We start from the raw sequence: 21,064 nt of genomic DNA, 5'->3' as shown, positions 1-21,064 counted from the left end.
TATACACATATGTGTATATGTTTATGTATATATATATATATATATATATATATATATACACGTATATATATACGTGTGTATACACACGTGTATACACATACGTGTATATGTGTATGTGTATATACACGTATATATATACGTGTGTATATATATATACGTATATATATATATATTTTCTTAAAGGTCTTCTCTTAAACTGTTAAGGAAAACCTCTATCGTAACTTTGTTTTCTGATGTAGTTAGTCTCAGTTGAAGAGTTCAATCCCCAAATAACTCCTTTGTAAATGGGGTTGGGGAGAAGATCCTGGCCTCCAGCCCCCTGGGAACCTCCTGCTGCCAGAGACCTTTATCTCATCAGGCTGATTTGTTAAACTAAGACTTGCTGCTTCTCAGGAGTTTACAGACTCTTCTATTTTCAAAAGAATCTTACAAAAGTATGTTGACTTGTTTCTTAACAGTACATGTACTCTTTGCCTAGCATAAAATTACCTGCTGTCTGCATATACCTCTTCCCCACATCAGCATGTACACGAGGCATTATTATTCCCACTTTCCAAGTGAAAAAACACTCAGGCTCCGGAGGGGTTAACAAATCCAGAATCACCCAGCTGTTAAAGTCAAAAACCTAGGTTTTGAACCTTGTTCTTGATATCACAAGGCCATTGTCCTTTCTACTGTATTATACTTTTCACCTGGAAAGCAGAGGGGTCAGAACAGGGGCTTCCTTGTCCAACCTTCTTGCCCCATTCTGCCACCCAGGGGAAATCCAGAATCCCAAAGGTTGTATTTTTGCCAGCAACATTTGGAAGTTTTTTGTTTTGTTTTGTTTTGTTTTGTTGTCATTCAGGGGCCATCAGTTTGCAGTTCAGTCATTTTGAAGTGCCAAGTAGTGTGGCAAAAAGAAAATAATACTTGGTTGGTGTTTTTCCTTCTTTAGAACTATTTACCCATTCAGTTCAGTTCTGATTCTTTGTCACGGTCTGAAGAAGTACTTGCTGAGTGAGGTCGCAGTTTCTTCCTAAACCCTGTCTTACCTGGGCAGTATTAGCTGTTTACATGCCTAATGTTGCTTTTTTTTTTTTCCTTTCTTTCTGATCAGGTGTTACTTGTCTACATGCTCCTGGGCCCTTTGAGGTAGAATGCTTTAAAATTTTGCTTGCTGGGAAACAAAATTTGTTAGACCGGTCTTTGTTATGACTAAATAAAGTAGGCAAGAGGGACAAGAAATTTTTGAGCACATGTGCTACGGGCAAGTGCTTTGCGTACGTTAATCGTGTTGCCCTCTCCTGATCACCCTTTAAGTCCGAAGATAGTAAAACCTGTTTTCTTGCCTGACCGTGAACAGAGAGCAATCACTTGCCTCAGGGCCCAGCCAAGAGGGACAGAACCAGAGTCTGAACTGCAGACTGTCCATCTCCATTCCCGTTGATCTTGGCGGGTACAGCAGCCGCATGCCTGCCCTTGCAATGGACGTGGCAGAAGCCTCAGTGGGAAGATTTCTGGAGAGAGCTCCGTAAATCTGCCTCTCCGTCCAAACATGAGGCAGGCAGGCAGCTAATCCTGAGTTTGGCGGGCACCTCTCACGAGCAGAAGCGTCCGTGATGACCCGTGTCACACGCACGTGATGTGAGTGGGTAGCCTGTCTTCACATGAACATCTGGCCTGTAAACGTGCATTCGCTCCAGGGCTGTTTCGGGAGTTAACTGGGCTCAGAGAGGAACAAAAACGGGTAGTCCGGTAAGTAGCTTATACGTACACCTGAGCTGTAGTGAGGACTCTGTGTATGGTTCAAGCATCCTCTCGTGCCAGCCACTTTGCCACTAAGGCTGGGTGATGGTCTTGCCCCAGAGGTGAATTGTGTTTTCAGCTATACAACCCAGTAACTGTAATTAAAGTCATGCAATGAGATTCAGCGGATATTCTGGAAACAGCAGTCGTAAGGCAGTGAAGAAAGAGGGAGATATATATTAGCCCCTTTGACTGAGATTGGCATGGTTTCTTCTATTTTTCTCATTTTAAAAGGGAGAAATCAGCAGTACGATGTGTGATGACTTAACCTCAGCACCGTATGTCATATTATTTCGTGTAATCCTTGTGACCAGCAGTGAAATAGGTACTGTTTACTGTGTAACAGAGGATTCAGATTACCCCAGGTCACACACCTACAAAGGGACGGCACTGGGATTTAAGTCCCTGTACGGTGATTCCAGAATCTGTAGCTTTAAGTAGCGTTACTATTTCTTTCTCTTCTAATTCTGTTGAGCGTTTGGTGTTTCTAGTATTTGGAAGTCAGATGCTTCCATTTTAAGGAGAACTCGGACAACCTTTATGGGTTTTATAGGCCTCCGCGTCACTGAGCTGGTGTCTTGACAAACTCAGTCTTTGTGTCTGTGTGTCCCCGTGATAAATCTGTAAGAAACCAGGACAAGTGAGCTCGAAGTCAGAAGGGAAGGCCACCAGCAGCGAATGCCGCCCTGAGGCCTTTCTGCAGGAAGAGGCAAGACTGAGTCTCGAGGAAACACGTTTGTGACACACTGTGCCTCTTCTCTATGCTGTGCGCCCATCGCCTTTGGCTGATGCTGCAGATAATTATGCATTAAAAAGCTCACTTAATGCCGTTAAAAAAGTTTTTGAGAACCCTCCTAAGTTATTAAAAAGAAAAATAAGTATGTTTCTTGTCCTAGGAGGTCAAATGCAGAGGTTTTATAATCAAGGCATTATGAGTGTGAAAGGGAGGTCAACACCAAAGCTGATGCTGACTGTTCACCCAGTGTCCTCTCAGGGTCGGGTGCACGCATGGCATTTTGTCACTCCACGTAAGTCTTGGTCATCAGCCCCTGGGGCAGTGATTTGCTAAGAGGACCCAGCTTCCCAGGTGCTTGTGCCTTGTGTGAACCAGACAGACCGAGCTGCGCAAGAGGGAGTGAGCGTGGGAACCTGTCACTCGGGTGTGCCCACGTGCGGTGCCAGCAGCAAAGCCATCTTACTTCTCGGCCTGCCACTCCGTCCGTTCACCTCTGTCTCGGGGCGCACGGACATCTTTTACCCCTGTGATTAGCCACACGAGTGTCAAAGGCCAAAGAGATTGTACTTGTTTGGAAGAAGCCTGGCATCACCCGGACGGAGGGAATTGCCAGTGTAGAAACATCACGTAATTTTGAGAAAGGTTTAGAGGCCTGGAAGATCCTTGCAGCCGGGACAGGCCTAGACGTTGCACCTCCCGTTAAACCGTATTTGCTAAGCACAGCCTCGCGCTTCCTGTTGGCACTTGCTCCTGCGGATTCTCAATGCCGAATAACTGCCGAGATGGTTTTGTGGAAACACCTCCAAGAGGCCTGCGCTCCGTAGCCACTGCGGCTGGCTTGGTTAATTCCCAGGGACTTTCCTCTATCAGGATGTTCTCTGCTTCCTGCTAAGCATGTGATCCTACGGTCCGGTCTGAGATTTCAAGTCTTCAGTGTCAGGAGGAACGACATGTCTGAGTTTTCAGAGGACTTGGAAAGAAAATGACAAAACTGTACTCCTGTAGATGAACGCACGTGAATAAGCTGATGCAAATGGGTGGCTCACCTGAGGTCATTTGAGTAGTGGCAAATAGCAGTGTCACTGGGGTCTCTTTTCACCAAAGCCAGTTTACATCGTTATCAGGCAGCCCTGGGGGAGAAGTAGGATAAGTGTCCTTCATTCTAGTTGCCCGATGACAAGACAGGCTCGGAAGGCTGAACTGGTGTCTATAAGGTCATAAAAGAAAGGCTATTAGCTGATCCCCAGCCAGAGTGTTTTTTTATTTGGCTCCTAGTTCTGTATATTCTGAAGAAAGAACGTGCACTTAAAGGTGATTAAGTGTTTTTATATAATAACGCGTCATGTCACGCAGATCGTGGTACTCGCTGTAGGGACATTTGCGCGTCTGCCTCCACAGCCCAGGCTGCCACCGCCTCTCACCTCAGTCCCCTGCTGCTGTCATTCCACCTTCGCGGACGCTGGCCCGTACAGCCGCTAGGGGCTCTGTTGGGATATAAATCAGATTGGGCCACGTCGCTGCTCCAGTCTCCCCCGCTGATTTGGTTCATGTAGAGGAAGAGCCACATCCTTAGGGTACCGCGTGCTAGATCTTTCTTTGACCAGTGCCCACCCCCCCGCCTCTGACCATATTGACCGTTCTGTCCTCTTCCTCCCCTCCTGCTCATTACGTTCCATCTTCAGCCTCCTCGCCATTCCTCTGGTGCTCCAGGCCCTCATCCCACAACACTTGGCTTCCTCTCTGCCTGAAACTCCCTTCTCCCAGACAGCCACAGTGCTCGCTCCCTCGCTGCCCCGAGGTCGGTGCTCACATGTCAGCTTAACGGGACGCTTTCCTGACTGCCCACCCCTCCACATGCTAGCCCTCAACTTCATCACATACTTAGTCCCTCTGGCCTTCGTTTATGGTATATTTTTCTCAATTACTTACCACCACTTAAGAAATAAATGTATCTCCTGTTTCCCCTCTTCTACCCTCATGATACTTGGTTTTGCTGACTGCCCTACAGCACTTAGAACAGTGCCTGGCACCTGACAGATGCTCAGTGAGATGTTGAAGGACTCAGTTTGTGTACACCTGATATTGCCAGTGTATTACTGACTTCTTACCATTTGTGAACACAAATGGAGCATGTGAAAGAGAGCTGAGAATCCAAGCTGACGATTAGCTGTCGTGTAGAAACAAACGGACACCTGAGCCGAAGCCCTGGCTCTCTCCACCACTTGATAACCTGTGTGTTTAAAAACTGAAATTGGGGCGCCTGGGTGGCTCAGTTGGTTAAGCGTCCAACTCTTGGTTTCATCTCAGGTCGTGATCCCACCGTCTGTGGGTCCCAGCCCTGTGTCGGGCTCTGCGCTGACAGTGCAGAGCCTGCTTGGGATTCTCTCTCCCTCTCTCCCTGTCTGCCCCTTCTCTACTCTCTCTCTCAAAATAAACATACTTAAAAAAAAAAACTTTTTTCAAAACTGAAATAGCATCCTCCTATACAAGGTTTTATTTAGGCAAATATGAAATTATGCCTGTGAAATTGCTGGGATGCTCTCCATGATACCTAAAAATAATATGTCCACATATCAAGGGCTGTTCTGAATGACAACTGTGATTTCCTTGCTCCTGGCCTGTTTATGGTTGGTTTAAAGTGATGAGTTTTAGGGGGGCTGAATTTAAAAATGTTTCCAGTTTAGGCTTGTGATTTGCCAGTTCTGTTGGATGACGTTTTACTGTCAACGTGTGTGTAAGAAAGAACGTCAAGATTTAACATAAAATTGCCAAGAATAAGTGTGAAAGAGCTTAACTAAGCCTTAAGTTCATGTATTAATCATGCTTTGTGATTTCCTTTTTTTCCCTTTAGTGTTGCCCAGAATATCAGAGCCTTGGAAGCAACCATTTTTTGGGATCCTACACCTACTGTGGTGGTGGATTAAAAAGGAGGACGCAGTATGCGCCCAAGAAGTAACTGTTTCTCTGCCGATCACAAAGTGAAATGAAGGATGGCCCCTAAGGATTTTATCATGTGAAGCCTCTCTGGATTTCTCTTTTCAGAAATGCAGATAAAGAAGATGAAGGATATCGGACAGCAGTTATATACCACACAAGTGAACGACGCACAGAATTCCTTGACCATGTCACCCAAACAGCCTAATGCTAATAGAGCGACTCGACCAGACAGACAAGAAGCGCAGGCCCTGTTATGTCAAGGCTCAGAGGCGGAGGCTGCCGTGATGACGGTTGCTACGTGTGTAAAGTGCAAAAGTGTCCACAGAATCCCGCTTCGAGATCCCAAGAAGGGTACTGGGCAAAGCCAAAAGGACGACAAGTATGTTTGCTTCACATGCAACCTTGGCATGGCTTCTTCCCATTTTCATTTTGTGAACAGTAATCCCAGTGCAGCTCACGTAGGAAATAAAGCTGAGACCATCTCAGGTTCCGTCAGTAACAAATTTAAGGTAAGGAACTTTAAGCCCGGCAAATACTATTGTGATAAATGTCGATTTTCCACAAAGGACCCTCTGCAGTACAAAAAGCACACGCTTCAACATGAAGAGATTAAATTCATCTGTTCTCACTGCAGCTACATTTCCTACACAAAAGGGGAGTTTCAGAGGCACTTGGTGAAACACACGGGCATATTCCCTTACCAGTGTGAGTACTGCGACTATGGCGCTATCAGAAACGACTACATCGTCAAACACAGGAGGAGAGTGCATGAGAGGGCCGGTGGAAAGCGGCCGCCCAAAACCGTGGCCAAGCTGGAGCCGAAAAGAGCCGGCGCATCCAAACAAAACGCAGAGCTTTTAAAAGCTCCCAGTCCGAGGACTGCGTTTCAAAATCGGTTGTCGGATCAACTCTCAAGGTTCTCCCTCCATACAAATAAGGACAAAATGCACAATATCATGTTGCTGCCTGAATCCAAGGAACACCAGAAAGATGTAGTGTGTGTTCCGAATAAAGTGACCTTGTCGGAGCCAAACGAGGTCAGTCTGTTTGAGAACAAAAGCGTGGAGGTGGAAGTGCTGTCCCCTGCAAAAGAGCCCGTGCAGCCGGGAATGCCCTTGACAGTCGTGGCACCGGCGGAATTAGTTGTCCCTGCAAACTGTCTAGCCCAGTTGATGGATGTGAAGGTTGTCAATGGAACCCAGCAGCTCGTCCTGAAACTGTTTCCTCTGGAAGAAGGTAACCGCCCTGAAGCCAGCGGGGCTGAGGGAGGGAGTTCTGAGCGTATGACTAACGAAAAGGGTTCAACCGAACGGGAAAAAATGGCTTCTGCAGGACATACAAAGCCACCGCCGATTGAAGGGAATGTCGGAAAACTCGCAGGCTTTGATAATCTCCATTCTGCGGTTCAGAAACAACTTAAAAATGTGAAGTGGGTGAGGTCTTACGACTTTTTCCTGTCAGATTCTCGTGTGCACAACCGTGGGGAATCCCTCCTCAACCCAGATACAGTGGAGGATTTCCAGAAAAAAAGTAGCACGTATCCACATAGACCGGCCCTTCCGTCTCTCTCCTTCAAAGGTCATTCTCCATCAGCTATAGTAAAACACAGTGTTTTACATGGTCTCAGAACCGCATCAAGCCCGTTTCCACATAAAGCTGCTGTTTCTTTTACTGAGGATAGAAGACATTTACACAGCGACTCACACTCGTTCTTCCCTCTTGCTGCACCACCTGCAGCTGTGCCCTCCGGAGACCAGGGCTTGTTGCCTGTGAGCACAAATCACTTGGAATCTAGAAATGAGATCAGTGTTCCTGCAAAAATGGCTCCCTCCCACAGGAAGCTGAAGGACAAGCAGACAGAGGAACACAAGGCAGGTTCAAATACAGGCCAGATTGCCTCTCAACGCAAAAGGGAGTATTTACACCTAAGTATACCTGGAGAAGATAGCATCGGGGCTCTGCCGCCTGGGGAGGAACCCCTGGAACTAAAGAATCCAGAGAGGACTAAAGACTCTTTCGATGGCCCGGTCATCTCGTCAGTATTTTCTCTGAGCTCTGGGTCCGAAAATGTCCCTGAGGGTGTTAAATGGAATAGTTCCACGTCCAAAATAAAGTCAATTGAACTCTTGCGCAGAAAGATAGCTCAGTTAATTGAATCCTGTGGCAAGCCTTCATCTTTGTCTGCAAATAATGCACATCGCCGTTCTGTAGGGCAGGCCTCGAAGGGAACCTCGAAAGCTGCTCCTGAAGGTATTCACGAAATTAACGTGTCATTTACTGGCACCGGCTATTCCACAGGCACGCTCCCCAAACCTCAGGATGACGGCGCTGTTAATGGACAGCTTACTCATCAGCAAATGTATCCACAGTTTATGGAAGACAGCAATGGGAAAACTGAAAGCAGAGTGACCAGGAAGGCCCATGTTGCTACTCCAGTATTGATCCCCAAAGGGGCTGTGTTGAGGGTTCTTAATTCTTCTGAGGATGCCCACATTATAGAGGCTACGTGTGAAGCACCCGTCAGTATACCTTGCAGTGAGACACAGTTAATAAAACCCATCCCGCTCTGCCCAGTGAGACAGACAGACTCAGACTTGCAGTCTTTGACAAGTAAAAGTGGGCCAGTAGATGTGTCCCAAAATCTTGATATACCTCTTCGGCCAAAACCAAGGAAAGAGAGTGCTACTTGTAGCACCATGCCTAAAAAAACTGGCCCCCTACACAGTCACCAAGGAAGCAGTGAACCAAGTAAGCAAGGGAAACTGCTCCCCAGAAGTCTTCCTATAAGTAAAAATAAAACCAAACAAGTGAACTCATCCAAGAAGAAAACCAAAATCCAGGCTGACCCCAGCCGCTATCTCAAGGATCCTTCAATTTTTCAGGTCACAAGACAACTTCGACTGATAGCAGCTAAACCAGACCAGTTGATTAAATGCCCCCGTCGGAATCAGCCTGTCATTGTGTTAAACCATCCTGACGTTGACTCACCAGAAGTGACCAATGTGATGAAGGTAATAAACAAGTACAAAGGCAACGTCCTCAAAGTCGTCTTATCAGAGAGGACTAGGTGTCAGCTAGGCATCAGACGGCATCACGTCCGTCTGACCTACCAGAATGTGGAGGAAGCCAATCAAATAAAAAGGCAAATGATGTTGAAAATGAAACTTAAAAAAGTTCATAAAAACAACTACCAGGTGGTGGATTCCTTGCCTGATGACTCATCCCAGTGTATATTTAAGTGCTGGTTTTGTGGGCGGCTGTATGAAGACCAGGAAGAGTGGATGAGTCATGGCCAACGGCATTTGATAGAAGCTACTAGAGATTGGGATGTTCTTTCCTCCAAAGGCAAATAAGTAAAAAGTGGTCTTTGAAGCAAATTGTTTTTCTTACTTTTAGTTTATTCTAGTTTGCTTTTGTTTTTTTTTTCTCCTCCCTGACTCAGTAGGATAAATGGAGATTGTAGGGATGAGAGAGTCATTAATTCTTCAGAACTCTTGTAGGAATGTTGAGAGCCAGGAGTCTTAACCCGAGATAAGTGACTGGAACTTGGAATGTGTTTGAGGCCCCTGAAATTACGCACAAATCCACGTACAGGTGTTTTCCTGGAGAGAAGTGAAACTTGCAGATTTCCACTGGGATCTGAGACTGCTTTGTGTAGCACCCCTTTTACTGAGTAGATACAAATTTGTTGTAATCTATTCAAAAGGGTGAGTTCAGAGTGTTTTACACATGCTACTGAGGGATTAAGCCCAGATGGTGGTGTGCACAGCCATCCCGTCATTAAGTCATGTGCTATTTGGTGCATAATGGCAATTAAACTTTCTACTTTGTTACCTTAAATTCGGTTATAGAAAAATGGCTATTCTTTTAAATTCCTCACCCCCTCTGTAGTACTTGTGTCGTTTACAGCACAGAGTACTGTGCTGCTGTTGGCCATTTTAAAGGATGATTCCAAGGTTTGCTTGAATCTACTATAGTAGACGTTAGGGGAGGAAGGAAACATTTCCAAACCTTTGCTTTCTTTTTTAAACATCCTGGTTTGGGACAGTTGAGGAGGGAATGTGCCTTTAAAAAAAAAAAAAAAAAAAAAAGGTCACAGAAAAGATCTAGAACTAAGGCTGCTGTTTGCCCTTAGCCACCCTCACAAACATAAGCCGATTTAAAATGTGAACGAACAGGCGTCTTGTGACATAGGTGACACTGGGGAAGACCATGCAAGGTAGGGTGGTGCAGGTAGTTATGACTTTAATGTGACTACCAGTTTTCATCTGAGAACTCACGGGCGAAGCCTGCACACACTTCCCCCACAGACACTGCCCCCCTCCCCAGCTCATATCCTGCTCTCCCTTTGCCAAATTCCTGAACAGACCCTCCTATGGAGTAGGATGCTTCCCTGCTCACCTCCTGTCCCCTTCCTTTTGTGCCTTTGAGGCCCCTTAAGGCTTTCCCTCGTGAAAATACTAAAAACAAGCAAGAATCAGCAAAGGGGAAGCATCTCACCATCTTTGTTGAGGTTATAGGAAAAGTATGCCTGGTTTTCAACGGTCATGGTGACGTTGTCCCTCTCACCCACCTTTCCGAGGTAGTAATTCTCAAGAACATCTACCGCTGTCTCCACCGACAAAGGCCAGGACCACGGCTGGTCCACACAGCACCTCCATGTGCGTTAGGAAGAGTTCCTCCCAGAGAGATGGCCTGGCAGATGGAGCTCGGACTGGATTTATTCCTCACTTGCCCGCTCAGGCACCAACCATCACACAGAACCCTAAAGGGACGACCACAAGGCAGCCCCACCTCCGTGTTTTTCTTCCTTTTAAGCCTGCTCTTTCCTTAGGGAATTGGTTAGTGCAGTAAATGAAATGGGGGGCCGTTTTGTCTGCAAAAGACTTGAGTGAGATTTCCATTGCGTTGGTTAGTCGGAACTTTACGATTTTTTTTTTTACATGTGTGAAAGATTATCTTCTGATAGATGTGGGATGGTAATTCTTTGTAGTTCTCAAGTGAAATGTAGATCAACATTTCTTATGTATAATTGAATACATAATCATTAAGTTGACTAATTGGTTAATTTTTATTGAAATTTAAAACTTGGGTTTTTTTTATATGTGTATATATGTTTGTGTGTACACATATAAATATTTTTTACCATATAAAAACTGCAGTAGCTGATTTTCGGTTTTCCTATTTTATAACAAAATTATGTGGGCTGGAGAAATAGAAGACGTTTTATATTCTAGAAATTATTTTGGAAGCACATTTTTATAATGGTGTGGTCTCATTTTTAGCAAATGAAAGCACAAGTGATGAGTCTGATTTATATGAACAAATAGGAGTAGAAACCGCTGAGGATCATTTCATGACAGTATTTCCTCCCCTGTGCATTTCCAGTTGGTGCTTTCTGGGAAATGGACCCTGTGTACCGCTCACTTTTCCACCCAGAGGAGAGGATTCGGCAGTGTCAGCCATGTGTAGATGTGTACCCTGCCAGGAGCTAGAAGGCTCCTAAGATGTTGAGAGAAGAAAAGGCTGTGATTTTTTTTTTTTTCCTCCTTCTATACCTCACTGCTTAGTAGCATCTTTCTTGAGAGGCTAGACCGTGACCTTTCAGGAAAGATGACCATGAATCAGGTCAGAGTGTTAAGTGTCAACATGAAATATTTATACTTTGCAGCACCAACTGTTTTTCAAGTATTACCTAAAACTCAGCTTATGTACTTGTATGGAGCTAAATTTTATCAGTAGACTGTGTAGCTAAGCTTTGGGGGGGATTTCCAGAACTACAGTACTTTTTAAGGAATTGAGAGGGCTCCTGAAAGTCATAAAAAATGAGAAAGCAAAACATGTCTGTCCTCCCGCTATAAAGAACTTTATTTAGCAGATAGCTTGTTAACATGTAGGTAAATGTCATGAAATAAATACTTCTAACAAAATTGGACAAGGTAGGGGTATAACTGTGCTGAGTATTTATGGACTCCTACCTTGATTTTGAAGGACCTGTACTCATGAAATTTTGTTGATAGTGTTTACCAATAAAATCATTTTAAACACTTCTTAAGGTAGAGTTTCTTAACTTTTGGGGGTCAGAAATGAGATGATCTTATTATAGTTATGATATGACAAAGTGAAAATTTCTCAAAAATGACCTCACAGTCTCGTAGATCATATTTTACCCCAATTTTTATCCCCAGCCCCAAACATTTTGTGACCCTACTATGGGCCAAGTGCTATTTGTTAAACTAAGCTGAACACAGTATATTAACCCTAAAAAGCTCCATCCCGTTCCTTCACGACCTACTAAATAAACCATCCCAGAAAATGAGGATGTGATGTGGCTCGGCCTTTGGAATCGTTTTTGAATGTGTAAATGTCAGTATGAGCAGAAAACAAAATATTGCATAACACGTTTTAAGCATTATTGTAAGTCCCACGTTAACAGTTCTGTGTCTGCTGCTCTAGTTTCGAAACACATTTGTATATAGATAGAGATGTTGGCGTCACTTTTGTTAAATAAAACAACTGTAAAACGTTCTCTGCCCTTTCACTGTTCGGGGTTGGGGGGGGGGAGGGCCGTGTATTACATCACCTCGTGTGATCTGTTTCTGAAACATGGAAAGGCATCATCCTATACAGCTCAGGTGCCTTGAGTCCCACCGGGGTGTGTTCCGAATTAGATAACACCACTGGTTCACCCGGCACACCCTGAGATGAACACCCCAGGCTGCTTTTTTGGTTTGCGCTGCCCTAAATTCATGCTGCTTTGGGCAGCAGTAACAGTTTTCATCCCGTGGTCCGTGGCCTCTTCGGAGGTGGTCTGTGGCCACCGAACCTGCCCTGTGTGTCTGGCCTCTGCTGGGAGGGGTTGGGGCGGGGGGAGCTCCCCAGCATTTGATGAGCCTGCTGGACCACGTGGGCACGGCACTGTTGACACCATCCATAAACACCCTTGCGTCTGATTGCACGCGTACCTGGGCGGAGAAGGGATGAGGCTATTTGGAGGGGAACTTGATTCCCGCATCTCGTTCCACGGAGTCAACAAGGGAAAAGAAATGGGACCTGAGACCGTTAAAGAGACGTGGGTTGCTTCAATTCAAGAATTTGCCGATTTCACCTGTTAGCGGAGATGAGTCGTCATCCTCCCATCCTACAGATCTAGTCTAATAAGTGGTCACCTTTGGTTACCTAGGGGGAAGTGGAAATCAAATAAGGCAGTGGAAGCCTCTGGGGGATTTGTATTGGGTGTGGACTGCCAGGGGTGGCTGCGGTGTGACCGGAGTAGGGGGCTGGGTGGGAGCTGACATCAAGGCCAGAAAGTTAGGGAGTGGCAGTCACCAAGCCACGTTTTATTGGGAAGAGAACTTCAGCTCAAGAAAGATGAATGTGTACGTGAAGGTGAGGGAAGTAACGTGCAAGATGGTGATGTGGCAGGAAGCACCCTGGCGTCTATCTAGCTCTTTTGCTTTGCACACGTAGAGCTCTTTGCTGCCACAGGTTACATCCAGTATAAATTGACTTCTTAAGGCTCTAGCACGTATCAGACATGTCGGTTGCATTGAACTACCGTTCTGAGGAAGGTGGTCTTAGTCTAGAGCAGTGCTGTCCAACAGGAACATAATGTGAGCCAAAACGTCATCTGAACTTTCTAGTAGCCACATTTGGGAGAGAAAAAAGAGCGGGTGAAGTTAAATGTTTTATTTCACCCAATACACCTAAAATACTGAAACATTTCTGGGGCGCCTGGGTGGCTCAGTCGGTGAGGCATCCTACTTCAGCTCGGGTCATGATCTCATGGTTCATGAGTTTGAGCCCCACATCGGGCTCTGTGCTGACAGCTCAGAGCCTGGAGCCTGTTTCCGATTCCGTGTCTCCCTCTCCCTGCCCCTCCCCTGCTTGTTCTCTGTCTCTGTCTCTCAAAAATAAATAAATGTTAAAAAACTTTTTTTTAATACGGAAACATTTTCAATAAAATTTATTGAGATATTCTGTGTGTATAAACACACGCACGCATATACGAAGCGTGTACTTATATGCACTTTTGAAAACAAAGTCTTTAGAAACCTGGTACATATTTTAAACTTACAGAAGGTTTGAATGTTAATGCTACCTTTTCATTTATAAGGGGATGTAGTCTTACCAAAACACTGAAGCTGTGTTTAGTGACAAGATTTTAACTGTTTCAGTGTTTCCATTTAAATTAGACATACAGTGCTTCAGTCCCACTGGCCACATTTCAAATGTCCATTACTCATACGTGGCTAGTGGTTACCACACCGAACAGCCCGTGACAAGGTAGAACATGATGTGTTGTAAATATTAGCTTACTTGTCTGAGCTCCTTGATGAGAAGAACAGGATTTCATTTATCTACGGAGCTCTAAAACTAGGGTAGACCAGGCTGGGCTGTACTAACTCACATTTAGGAAATACCAGTTCTGTGCCAGATTCTGCGTTAATGGCAGATCTATCTCTAGGCGGAGATCTTAGAAAAATTGTTGCACATGTGACTTTTTGAAGTTTTATATATATATATATGTATATATATATATATATATACATATTTTTTTAATGTTTATTTTTGAGACAGAGCGCTAGTGGGAGAGGGGCAGAGAGAGAGGGAGACACAGAATCCGAAACAGGCTCCGGGCTCTGAGCTGTCAGCACAGAGCCCGACGCGGGGCTCGAACCCACGAACGGTGAGATTATGACCTGAGCCGAAGTCGGACGCTCAACCCACTGAGCCGCCCAGGCGCCCCTTGAGGTTATATTTAACATTTATTTTGCAACCCTGGTTGGTCAGCCAAACAAATGTTTATTTCTCATTCATACTGCATCCACAGTGTGAGGGACCTGTCTGATGGTGGAGGAGCGAGCATGGCAATCGCCCCATGTGAAAAGCAACTTGTCCACCTGACGGTTGTGAAATGGTAACAGTCCGCTAAGAGGTGGTGAAGGTCTGGAGAAACAGGGACTTCACAACGTGGTATTTGGCAATATCTAAACTTGAAGAAGCAATGTATTCTTTTCATCTGCGGGGCCCTGATTCCTGGTGAGATAGTATATTTCACAAGTGTTTCTTGGACATGACAGTTTTTCTGTGTATGGCCTGCTGGTTTTCCTCATCCATTTTACTACTGAATTATTTATTTTAAATTTTTAAGAGCAAATGTAGCCGCTATTAAAAATCTCCACAAAGAAAAATTTTTCCCTTCGGGTGTGGTGTTTTGGGGCTTTGTTTTTGAAGTCCTTCCCTACCTTGAAGTCACAAAAGGGTTTTTTACGTGAAATTTAATATGAAAAATAAACCTCCACACAACAGTGAACACTATGACAAAATGCAAACTGTCAGATACAGGCTTCGTAAAACTCTTTTCCGAAAGGACCTGGGTCCAGCTCTTTTGATATGTCAGTACCAGGTGAATTACTCACTCAGGTATCCTAACACCCATTATCAGAGAGTCAATGCTTTGTTCCCTGTGTGGAACTCTACCTCTAAATATCCAGGTTCCATATTTGTGTGGCTCTATGGCTGGGCCTCTGTGTTGCTGCATTATACGGTTTATTGCAATTCTTCTCCCAACAATTCGAATAAGACAGTTTACCATTGACAGAGGTACATATACAGTGAGGAGACTTTCCTTGTTAGACATTATAAAGCTATATAATGGTCTTGGCCATTCTTGGCTCTTTGCCCTTCCAAATGCACTTGAATATCAGCGCCGGGGCACCTGGGTGGCTCACTCAGTTAAGCGTCTGACTTCAGCTCAGGTCATGATCTCACGGTTTGGGAGTTTGAGTCCTGCGTCGGATTCTGTGCTGACAGCTCAGAGCCTGGAGCCTGCTTTGGATTCTGTGTCTCCCTCTCGCTCTGCTCCTCCCCTTGCTCATGCTGTTTCTCTCTCTCTCAAAAATAAATAAACATTACAAAAAAATTTTTTTAAAAAAATAAAATCCCTGTTGTGATTTTGATTGGAAAAGCACTGAATTTACAGATGCATTTGAAGAAACTTTGCATCAGTGGCAACATGTTGTTACCATTCAGCCTGGTAATTGATTTGAAAATGTAATGGAAATAAAGTTGTGCTGGACCAATAATGTTTTATAATTTTTTTTCCCTTTATTCAGGGGAAAAGGCTTCATTCACGGCAACAATAAAAACTATAGGCTGCATAATCAATTAAAACAATGAAGCAGGAAGAAAGAGAATTTTAGAGCATCATATCACTTGCAATAAGATAGCAAAATTGCCAAGTGCAAATTCAATATTTAAATGTTTTTCTTAATGTTTCTTTATTTTTGAGACAGAGAGAGAGACAGAGAGTAAGCAGGGGAGGGGCAGAGAGAGAGGGAGACACACAATCCGAAGCAGGCTCCAGGCTCTGAGCTGTCAGCACAGAGCCCGACGCGGGGCTCGAACCCACAAACCGCGAGATCCTGACCTGAGCCAAAGTTGGACACCTAACTGAGCCACCAGGCACCCCATCATAGTCAATATTTTAAAAATCAGTGCAGGGGCACTTGGATGGCTCAGCTCTTGACTTTTGATCTCAGCTCAGTTCTTGATCTCAGGTTCGTGAGTTCAAGTCCCAAGTTGGACCCCACCCTGGGCATGAAGCCTGCCTAAAAAATAAAACTCTGTGGATTTCCTACATATCAGCAGGGGAAATAACTCTTGTAGGGATGCTCCCATCACTTCTACTCTACAGTTTAGAAAAGTCCGAACCAGTGTAATGGGAAATCATAAATTAAAATGGGCTTCTTTGTATTTTCTATGTAAGCAAAAGATTAGAGCTTGAAAGAAATAATACTGGAAGAGACCCAAGTTTCCATAGAGTTTCGTCATAATTTTCGAGTTTCAGCATCATTTTTTCCATAGGTTTTTGGAAGATATATTTTAACCACTTAAGGCAATTCCCTTCCATCCATAAGTTGCCTTTCCACCCCCCACCAACTACAATTGTTAAATTTATATAACGTATTTGAGTACTTTTTCTTTCTTAAAATTTTAATGTAGTATATTACTTGAATACATTTTTCTCCTGTTTCATCTTCTTTATGTTCCATAAGGTCATGGAATTTATTTATAGTTATCTTGTCATGATCTATTTATGTGTATATACTGCTGAGTTTATAGATCTAATGTTGGAATCTGTGTAAATGGTACTGGTCCTGTAATTTCCTCTTTTAGTACTGTCCCTATACTATTCTATGATCAAGATATATATGGGTGGGTCACTTTCTTCACTTCTCCATTTGATGCAAATTGTTTCAGAGAATAGAGATCGGCTGGTCCTCAGAGGGTTAATCCTCCAGCAAAAACATCCTGAAGGAGCATCCTTAGGAGAAAAGGAGAAACATGGATGGGGGGAGGGGAAGCTTGGAAAGTCTCAAATACTGATGGGATTTCTACACCGATTATATATTTTTTCAGGTGATCTACCTTTTATTAAGTCACTTGTGCCCCTCTATGCCATTCAATTCCATATACTTAGAACAATCTAAACAATAGCCATGTCTTTTTGGGGTTTACACGCATGTAGGATGATGCACCTTATATTATTTCGCGGGACACACGAGTCCATACGCCTTCGTGTGGAAAAACCACATCCCCCCATCTGAGTCAATGCAGGTCATAAAGTCAACCACTTGAAAAGGTGTATATTAATAACGTTCCAAAAATGAGTTTTCGTTCAGCTCATGAATGCGGCCCCCAAAACCCCCCAAAGCAAGGTCTGCTTCATGCCAAGCATGCTCGGAGACGTGCCTCCATGTGGATAAAGAACAGCTAGAAAGCAAACGGTGCCCGTCCGAGAACGAACCTTCACCGAGTTGAGAACAGTCCCTGTGCAGCTGTTGCTAAAGCTCTCACGCCTTCAGACGTTTTCCAGGGCGCCGATCATTCATTTTCCACAGTCCCAGCGCCTAGCATCCGGGCTTTGTTGGCAGGACGGTGGCAGGCCTATTCCAGACTGTTTTGGGGGTATGCTCAGCTTCAGAGGATGTAGGGTACCAGAGCGAAGAGCCTCTTAGGCGAAGAGTTGTGTGATGGCAGCACTGAGCCCACGCTAGTTGGAAAAATATAGCAAAACTCAAATTTGTAGCGGTTCAGATTCAGCTAAGATCTACGTACCCTTGGGTGACGTCTGCCGCGGGGTGGGGGCAACATTCCTGCTAACTTACGTTGGGGGCCATATATTTCAGATGGCAGAGTACAAAATAGACAGGAGAGGGGTGGAGGAGGAAAGAGGGCTGGCTCATTGTCGCCTCGGCCAGGTGACACTTACCATGTCCCCACAGTCCACGGGCTAGAATTGGTTCAACAGCTTCAAGGGAGATTAGGAAATGCAGAAGAGCAACAATGGAATATTTGGGGAGGAACAACTTAGACAATCACTGTGTGTCTTTGAGCCCGTAACTCAACCTCTCTGTGCCTCAGCGCATGTAGTACGAGCCCTGATTTTACAGCCAAAGCGAACATATTTTATATCTTGCAGATCACGAGAATTCAAGCACCCAGGTGGTACCTCAGATAGTCAGTGTTTATTTACCAATCTGTGGAACACCTTTTCCGCGGAGATACATGATCGCAACATGGCAGTGAACAGAACAGCGAGATCCTTGCCTTCGCGTTGCCTGGACCTTTCTACTCAGAGTGTGGTCTGTGGACCGGTAGCATCGGAGTCACCTGTTACCTCGTGAAAATGACCACGTCTCCAGTGCCATCCCGGACCTCCCGCAGCAGAATCTACAGATCTCTGGGGGACTTGTGTGCGCATGACCGTTTGAGAAGCGCTGGCCTAGAATACTGATCGTGTCTGCCTTCATCTGGCGGATTCTTTGTTTCCTTTCTCGAGAACACCTGCTCTGATTCTCTCCACCCCACCCCCATCTCGGGGTTAGGGATTAGACGTTGCCATGGCACTGCACTGCTAGTGATCTTGGAAAATGAGAGGGGAGCGGGTGCTCACGGTCCGGTGGGGAAGCCGGCACACTTTGTGTTATCAGAGCAAGCGGCAAAACCAGAGCTGTGGGCTGTAATTAATGGAAATATGAGCCAGGGGTGAAGGTGGGGGGGGTGGGCAGCAAGCAGGGACTGAGACGGTTAGGAAATGAAGGTCAGTGTCCTGGGGCTGGAGAAGCTGGGCCCAGAGTCACAGAGAAACCCAGAGGGTTGAAAGAAGTGAACCAAGATGCTGTAGCAGCCAAGTGGTTAAGAGTTTGCTGGGGCCTCATCTCTCTCTCTTTTTAAAATATTTTTTAAGGTTTATTTATTTTTGAGACAGAGATAGAGCACGAGCGGGGGAGGGGTAGAGAGAGAAGGAGACACAGAATCCAAAGCAGGCTCCGGGCTCTGTCAGCACAGAGCCCGACGCGGGGCTGGAACCCATGAACCGTGAGATCGTGACCTGAGATGAAGTCGGGCGCTTAACCGACTGAGCCACCCAGGCGCCCCGAGCCTTAGCTCCTAAACTCACCTCTTACAAGCCTACCTCCTGCTTCCTCTGCATCTGTCATTTTATGGTGGGGTCACAGGGGAGCTGGGACTGAGGGCAAGACCTCTCAGGACCTCGTGGGTAGTAAGCTTGTGAGTTCAACTCTGAAGTTTGAGAAGCACGGCTTTATCGTGCACACCAGTCCCAGAAGATCCCCTTAAGGTACAGCTCCCAGCTCCGCCTGTCTTTGGATGACGGTGCTGCTGGTCTAGGGACCATGCACTGAAATCTTCACCTTTTCTTTTATAAACAGCGAACCAACCGCAGCTGTTGGCTCAAGCAGTCCGGAGCCCGATCCAAACCTTCTTACTTCTAAGAACTGATGCACAAACTACCTGCATTCTTTACGGTTTACCTTTTTGAGCCCAGTACGTGCAGCCATAAAGTCTCCAATCTTCTCCCAAAGCTCAAGGGCAGTTAGTGAGCCAGACTGTGGAATAAACAGCCAGCTCTCCGACATCTCTGCAGCTCCAACAAGGCGGATCCTGAGACATCTGTCCCTCGCTCCAAATCCCTGCCCCTTCAATGTCAAACCTCAAGAGTCTAATCCTGCAGCTTCCTAATAAGGGAATTTGAAGCCTGGGTGTGTGTGTTTCTCCCAGGCATTTTGAAGAATGGTTTATAATGAACTCCTAGAACCATCCTTTGCATGGGTGGGCCTCTGGAGATCCTGGCGCCGGTCTCATGGCTTTAAAAATCACTGGAGAGGGGTGACTGGGTGCTCAGTTGGTTAAGCGTCTGACTTCAGCTCAGGTCATGATCTTGTAGTTCATGAGTTCGAGCCCGGCGTCAAGCTCGCCACTCTCAGTCCACAGCCTGCTTTGGATACTCTGTCTCCCTCTCTCTCAGCCCCTCCCCCGCGCTCTCACTCTCTCTCAAAAATAAATAAACATTTAAAAAATAGAATAATGGAAACCAATTTGACAATAAACTTCATATATTGGGGAAAAAATAGAATAAATAAAAATCACTGAAGAATCTGGGCAGGTGCTTCCAGACCAAGCAGGTGGCATGGGAGTCACCTCCCACCAGCCAGAACCCGTCCTCCTCGTCGCTATTGTTGTCGCACTTAATCCGTCTCCAAATTTCCCAAGGAACAGAAGCAACTTGACCCTTAGAAAACTAAGCATTTACCCTGGGTTTTACAAATCATCAACCTGGCAAGTCATTTCATTTCTCCCAGCCTCAACTCTATGCAAACCCCTGTCTTTTAAAGGGCTGGGTAGTCTATTTAGAGGGAAAAGGGTGTTCCTCATTCTAGTCTTTTTTCATTTTGGCAGAGATTGCACTATGAAGTCCGCACAAGAAAACCACGATTTAGAACCCAGAGGATCCTCAGATAGAATGAAAGAAAGATCACTGTTGGCAGTTACCTTTGTAACTCACATAAATATCCTCTAAAACCTGGGAGTTATCTGCGTGTTCAAGTACTGCTAGAATGGAGATCCCGGGGAAAGCTAAAAATAATAAACGCTTAGCCATAAAACATATTCTAATGGAACATTTATTTTGAGGGCAAAATACATTCTCACCTGTAAAAGGTGGGGGCTGGGCTAGACCGTAATCACCATGCTATTTATTGTTATATTACGATTGCTATCATCAGGCAGAGCTGGAAGGGACTTTATTCCAGTATAGGGAAACCGCTTTCTCAAAAGAGCTTTCTGATGCTCATACGCTCCCCCCCACCCCCACCGGTATTCCCGGGAGGGGGGGGGGGGCTCACGGTAGAAGAGCACACTGTCTCTGGCTTCTGGGGGCCGGCAGGTAGCAATGCAAGGGAACACAGGAGGTACAGATGCCTCTGTGCCTTTAATTGCGAAAGTCATTCTTTTTCCAGTGGGGGGAGGGGCGAGTGGGGGCGGGCGCAGGTGGAGCCTGGTCCCTGAGTGCCCTTCTGTGCAAGGCCTTTCCTGGCAACGTGAGGGTCCCCATCAACGTGCTGGAAATGTTCCCTTTGCCCCATTGCGGCCCCCTTTGTTCCCTTTGCCCCCCAGAGAGGCCGAGCTCTAGGGACTAAAATTATCGGGTCCCCTGCCCTCTGGCTTCAGTTTGGGCCGCAGGATGAAGACATCAGCTCTCTCATTGCCAGATTGTGTTAGGAGCCCCTGTGTTTC

The 21,064-nt window shown here is 45.5% G+C and overlaps 1 protein-coding gene across 1 annotated transcript in view; it reads left to right on the top strand.

Moving 5' to 3' along the window:
- Positions 1 to 11,989, top strand: part of ZNF518B (zinc finger protein 518B) — a 16,303-nt gene extending 4,314 nt beyond the window's left edge. Inside the window, exon 2 of the mRNA XM_049630305.1 lies at positions 5,376 to 11,989. Coding sequence (XP_049486262.1) covers positions 5,569 to 8,814 — 3,246 coding nt within the window. The 5' untranslated portion in view covers positions 5,376 to 5,568 and the 3' untranslated portion in view covers positions 8,815 to 11,989. The remainder of the gene's footprint in view (positions 1 to 5,375) is intronic.
- Positions 11,990 to 21,064: the final 9,075 nt, after the last annotated feature.

The sequence above is a fragment of the Panthera uncia genome, chromosome B1 (assembly GCF_023721935.1).
Source record: "Panthera uncia isolate 11264 chromosome B1, Puncia_PCG_1.0, whole genome shotgun sequence".
NCBI classification, from domain to species: Eukaryota; Metazoa; Chordata; class Mammalia; order Carnivora; family Felidae; genus Panthera; species Panthera uncia.
The sequence above is the reverse complement of the archived record's forward strand: the minus strand, read 5'-3'. Positions and strand labels throughout refer to the sequence as shown.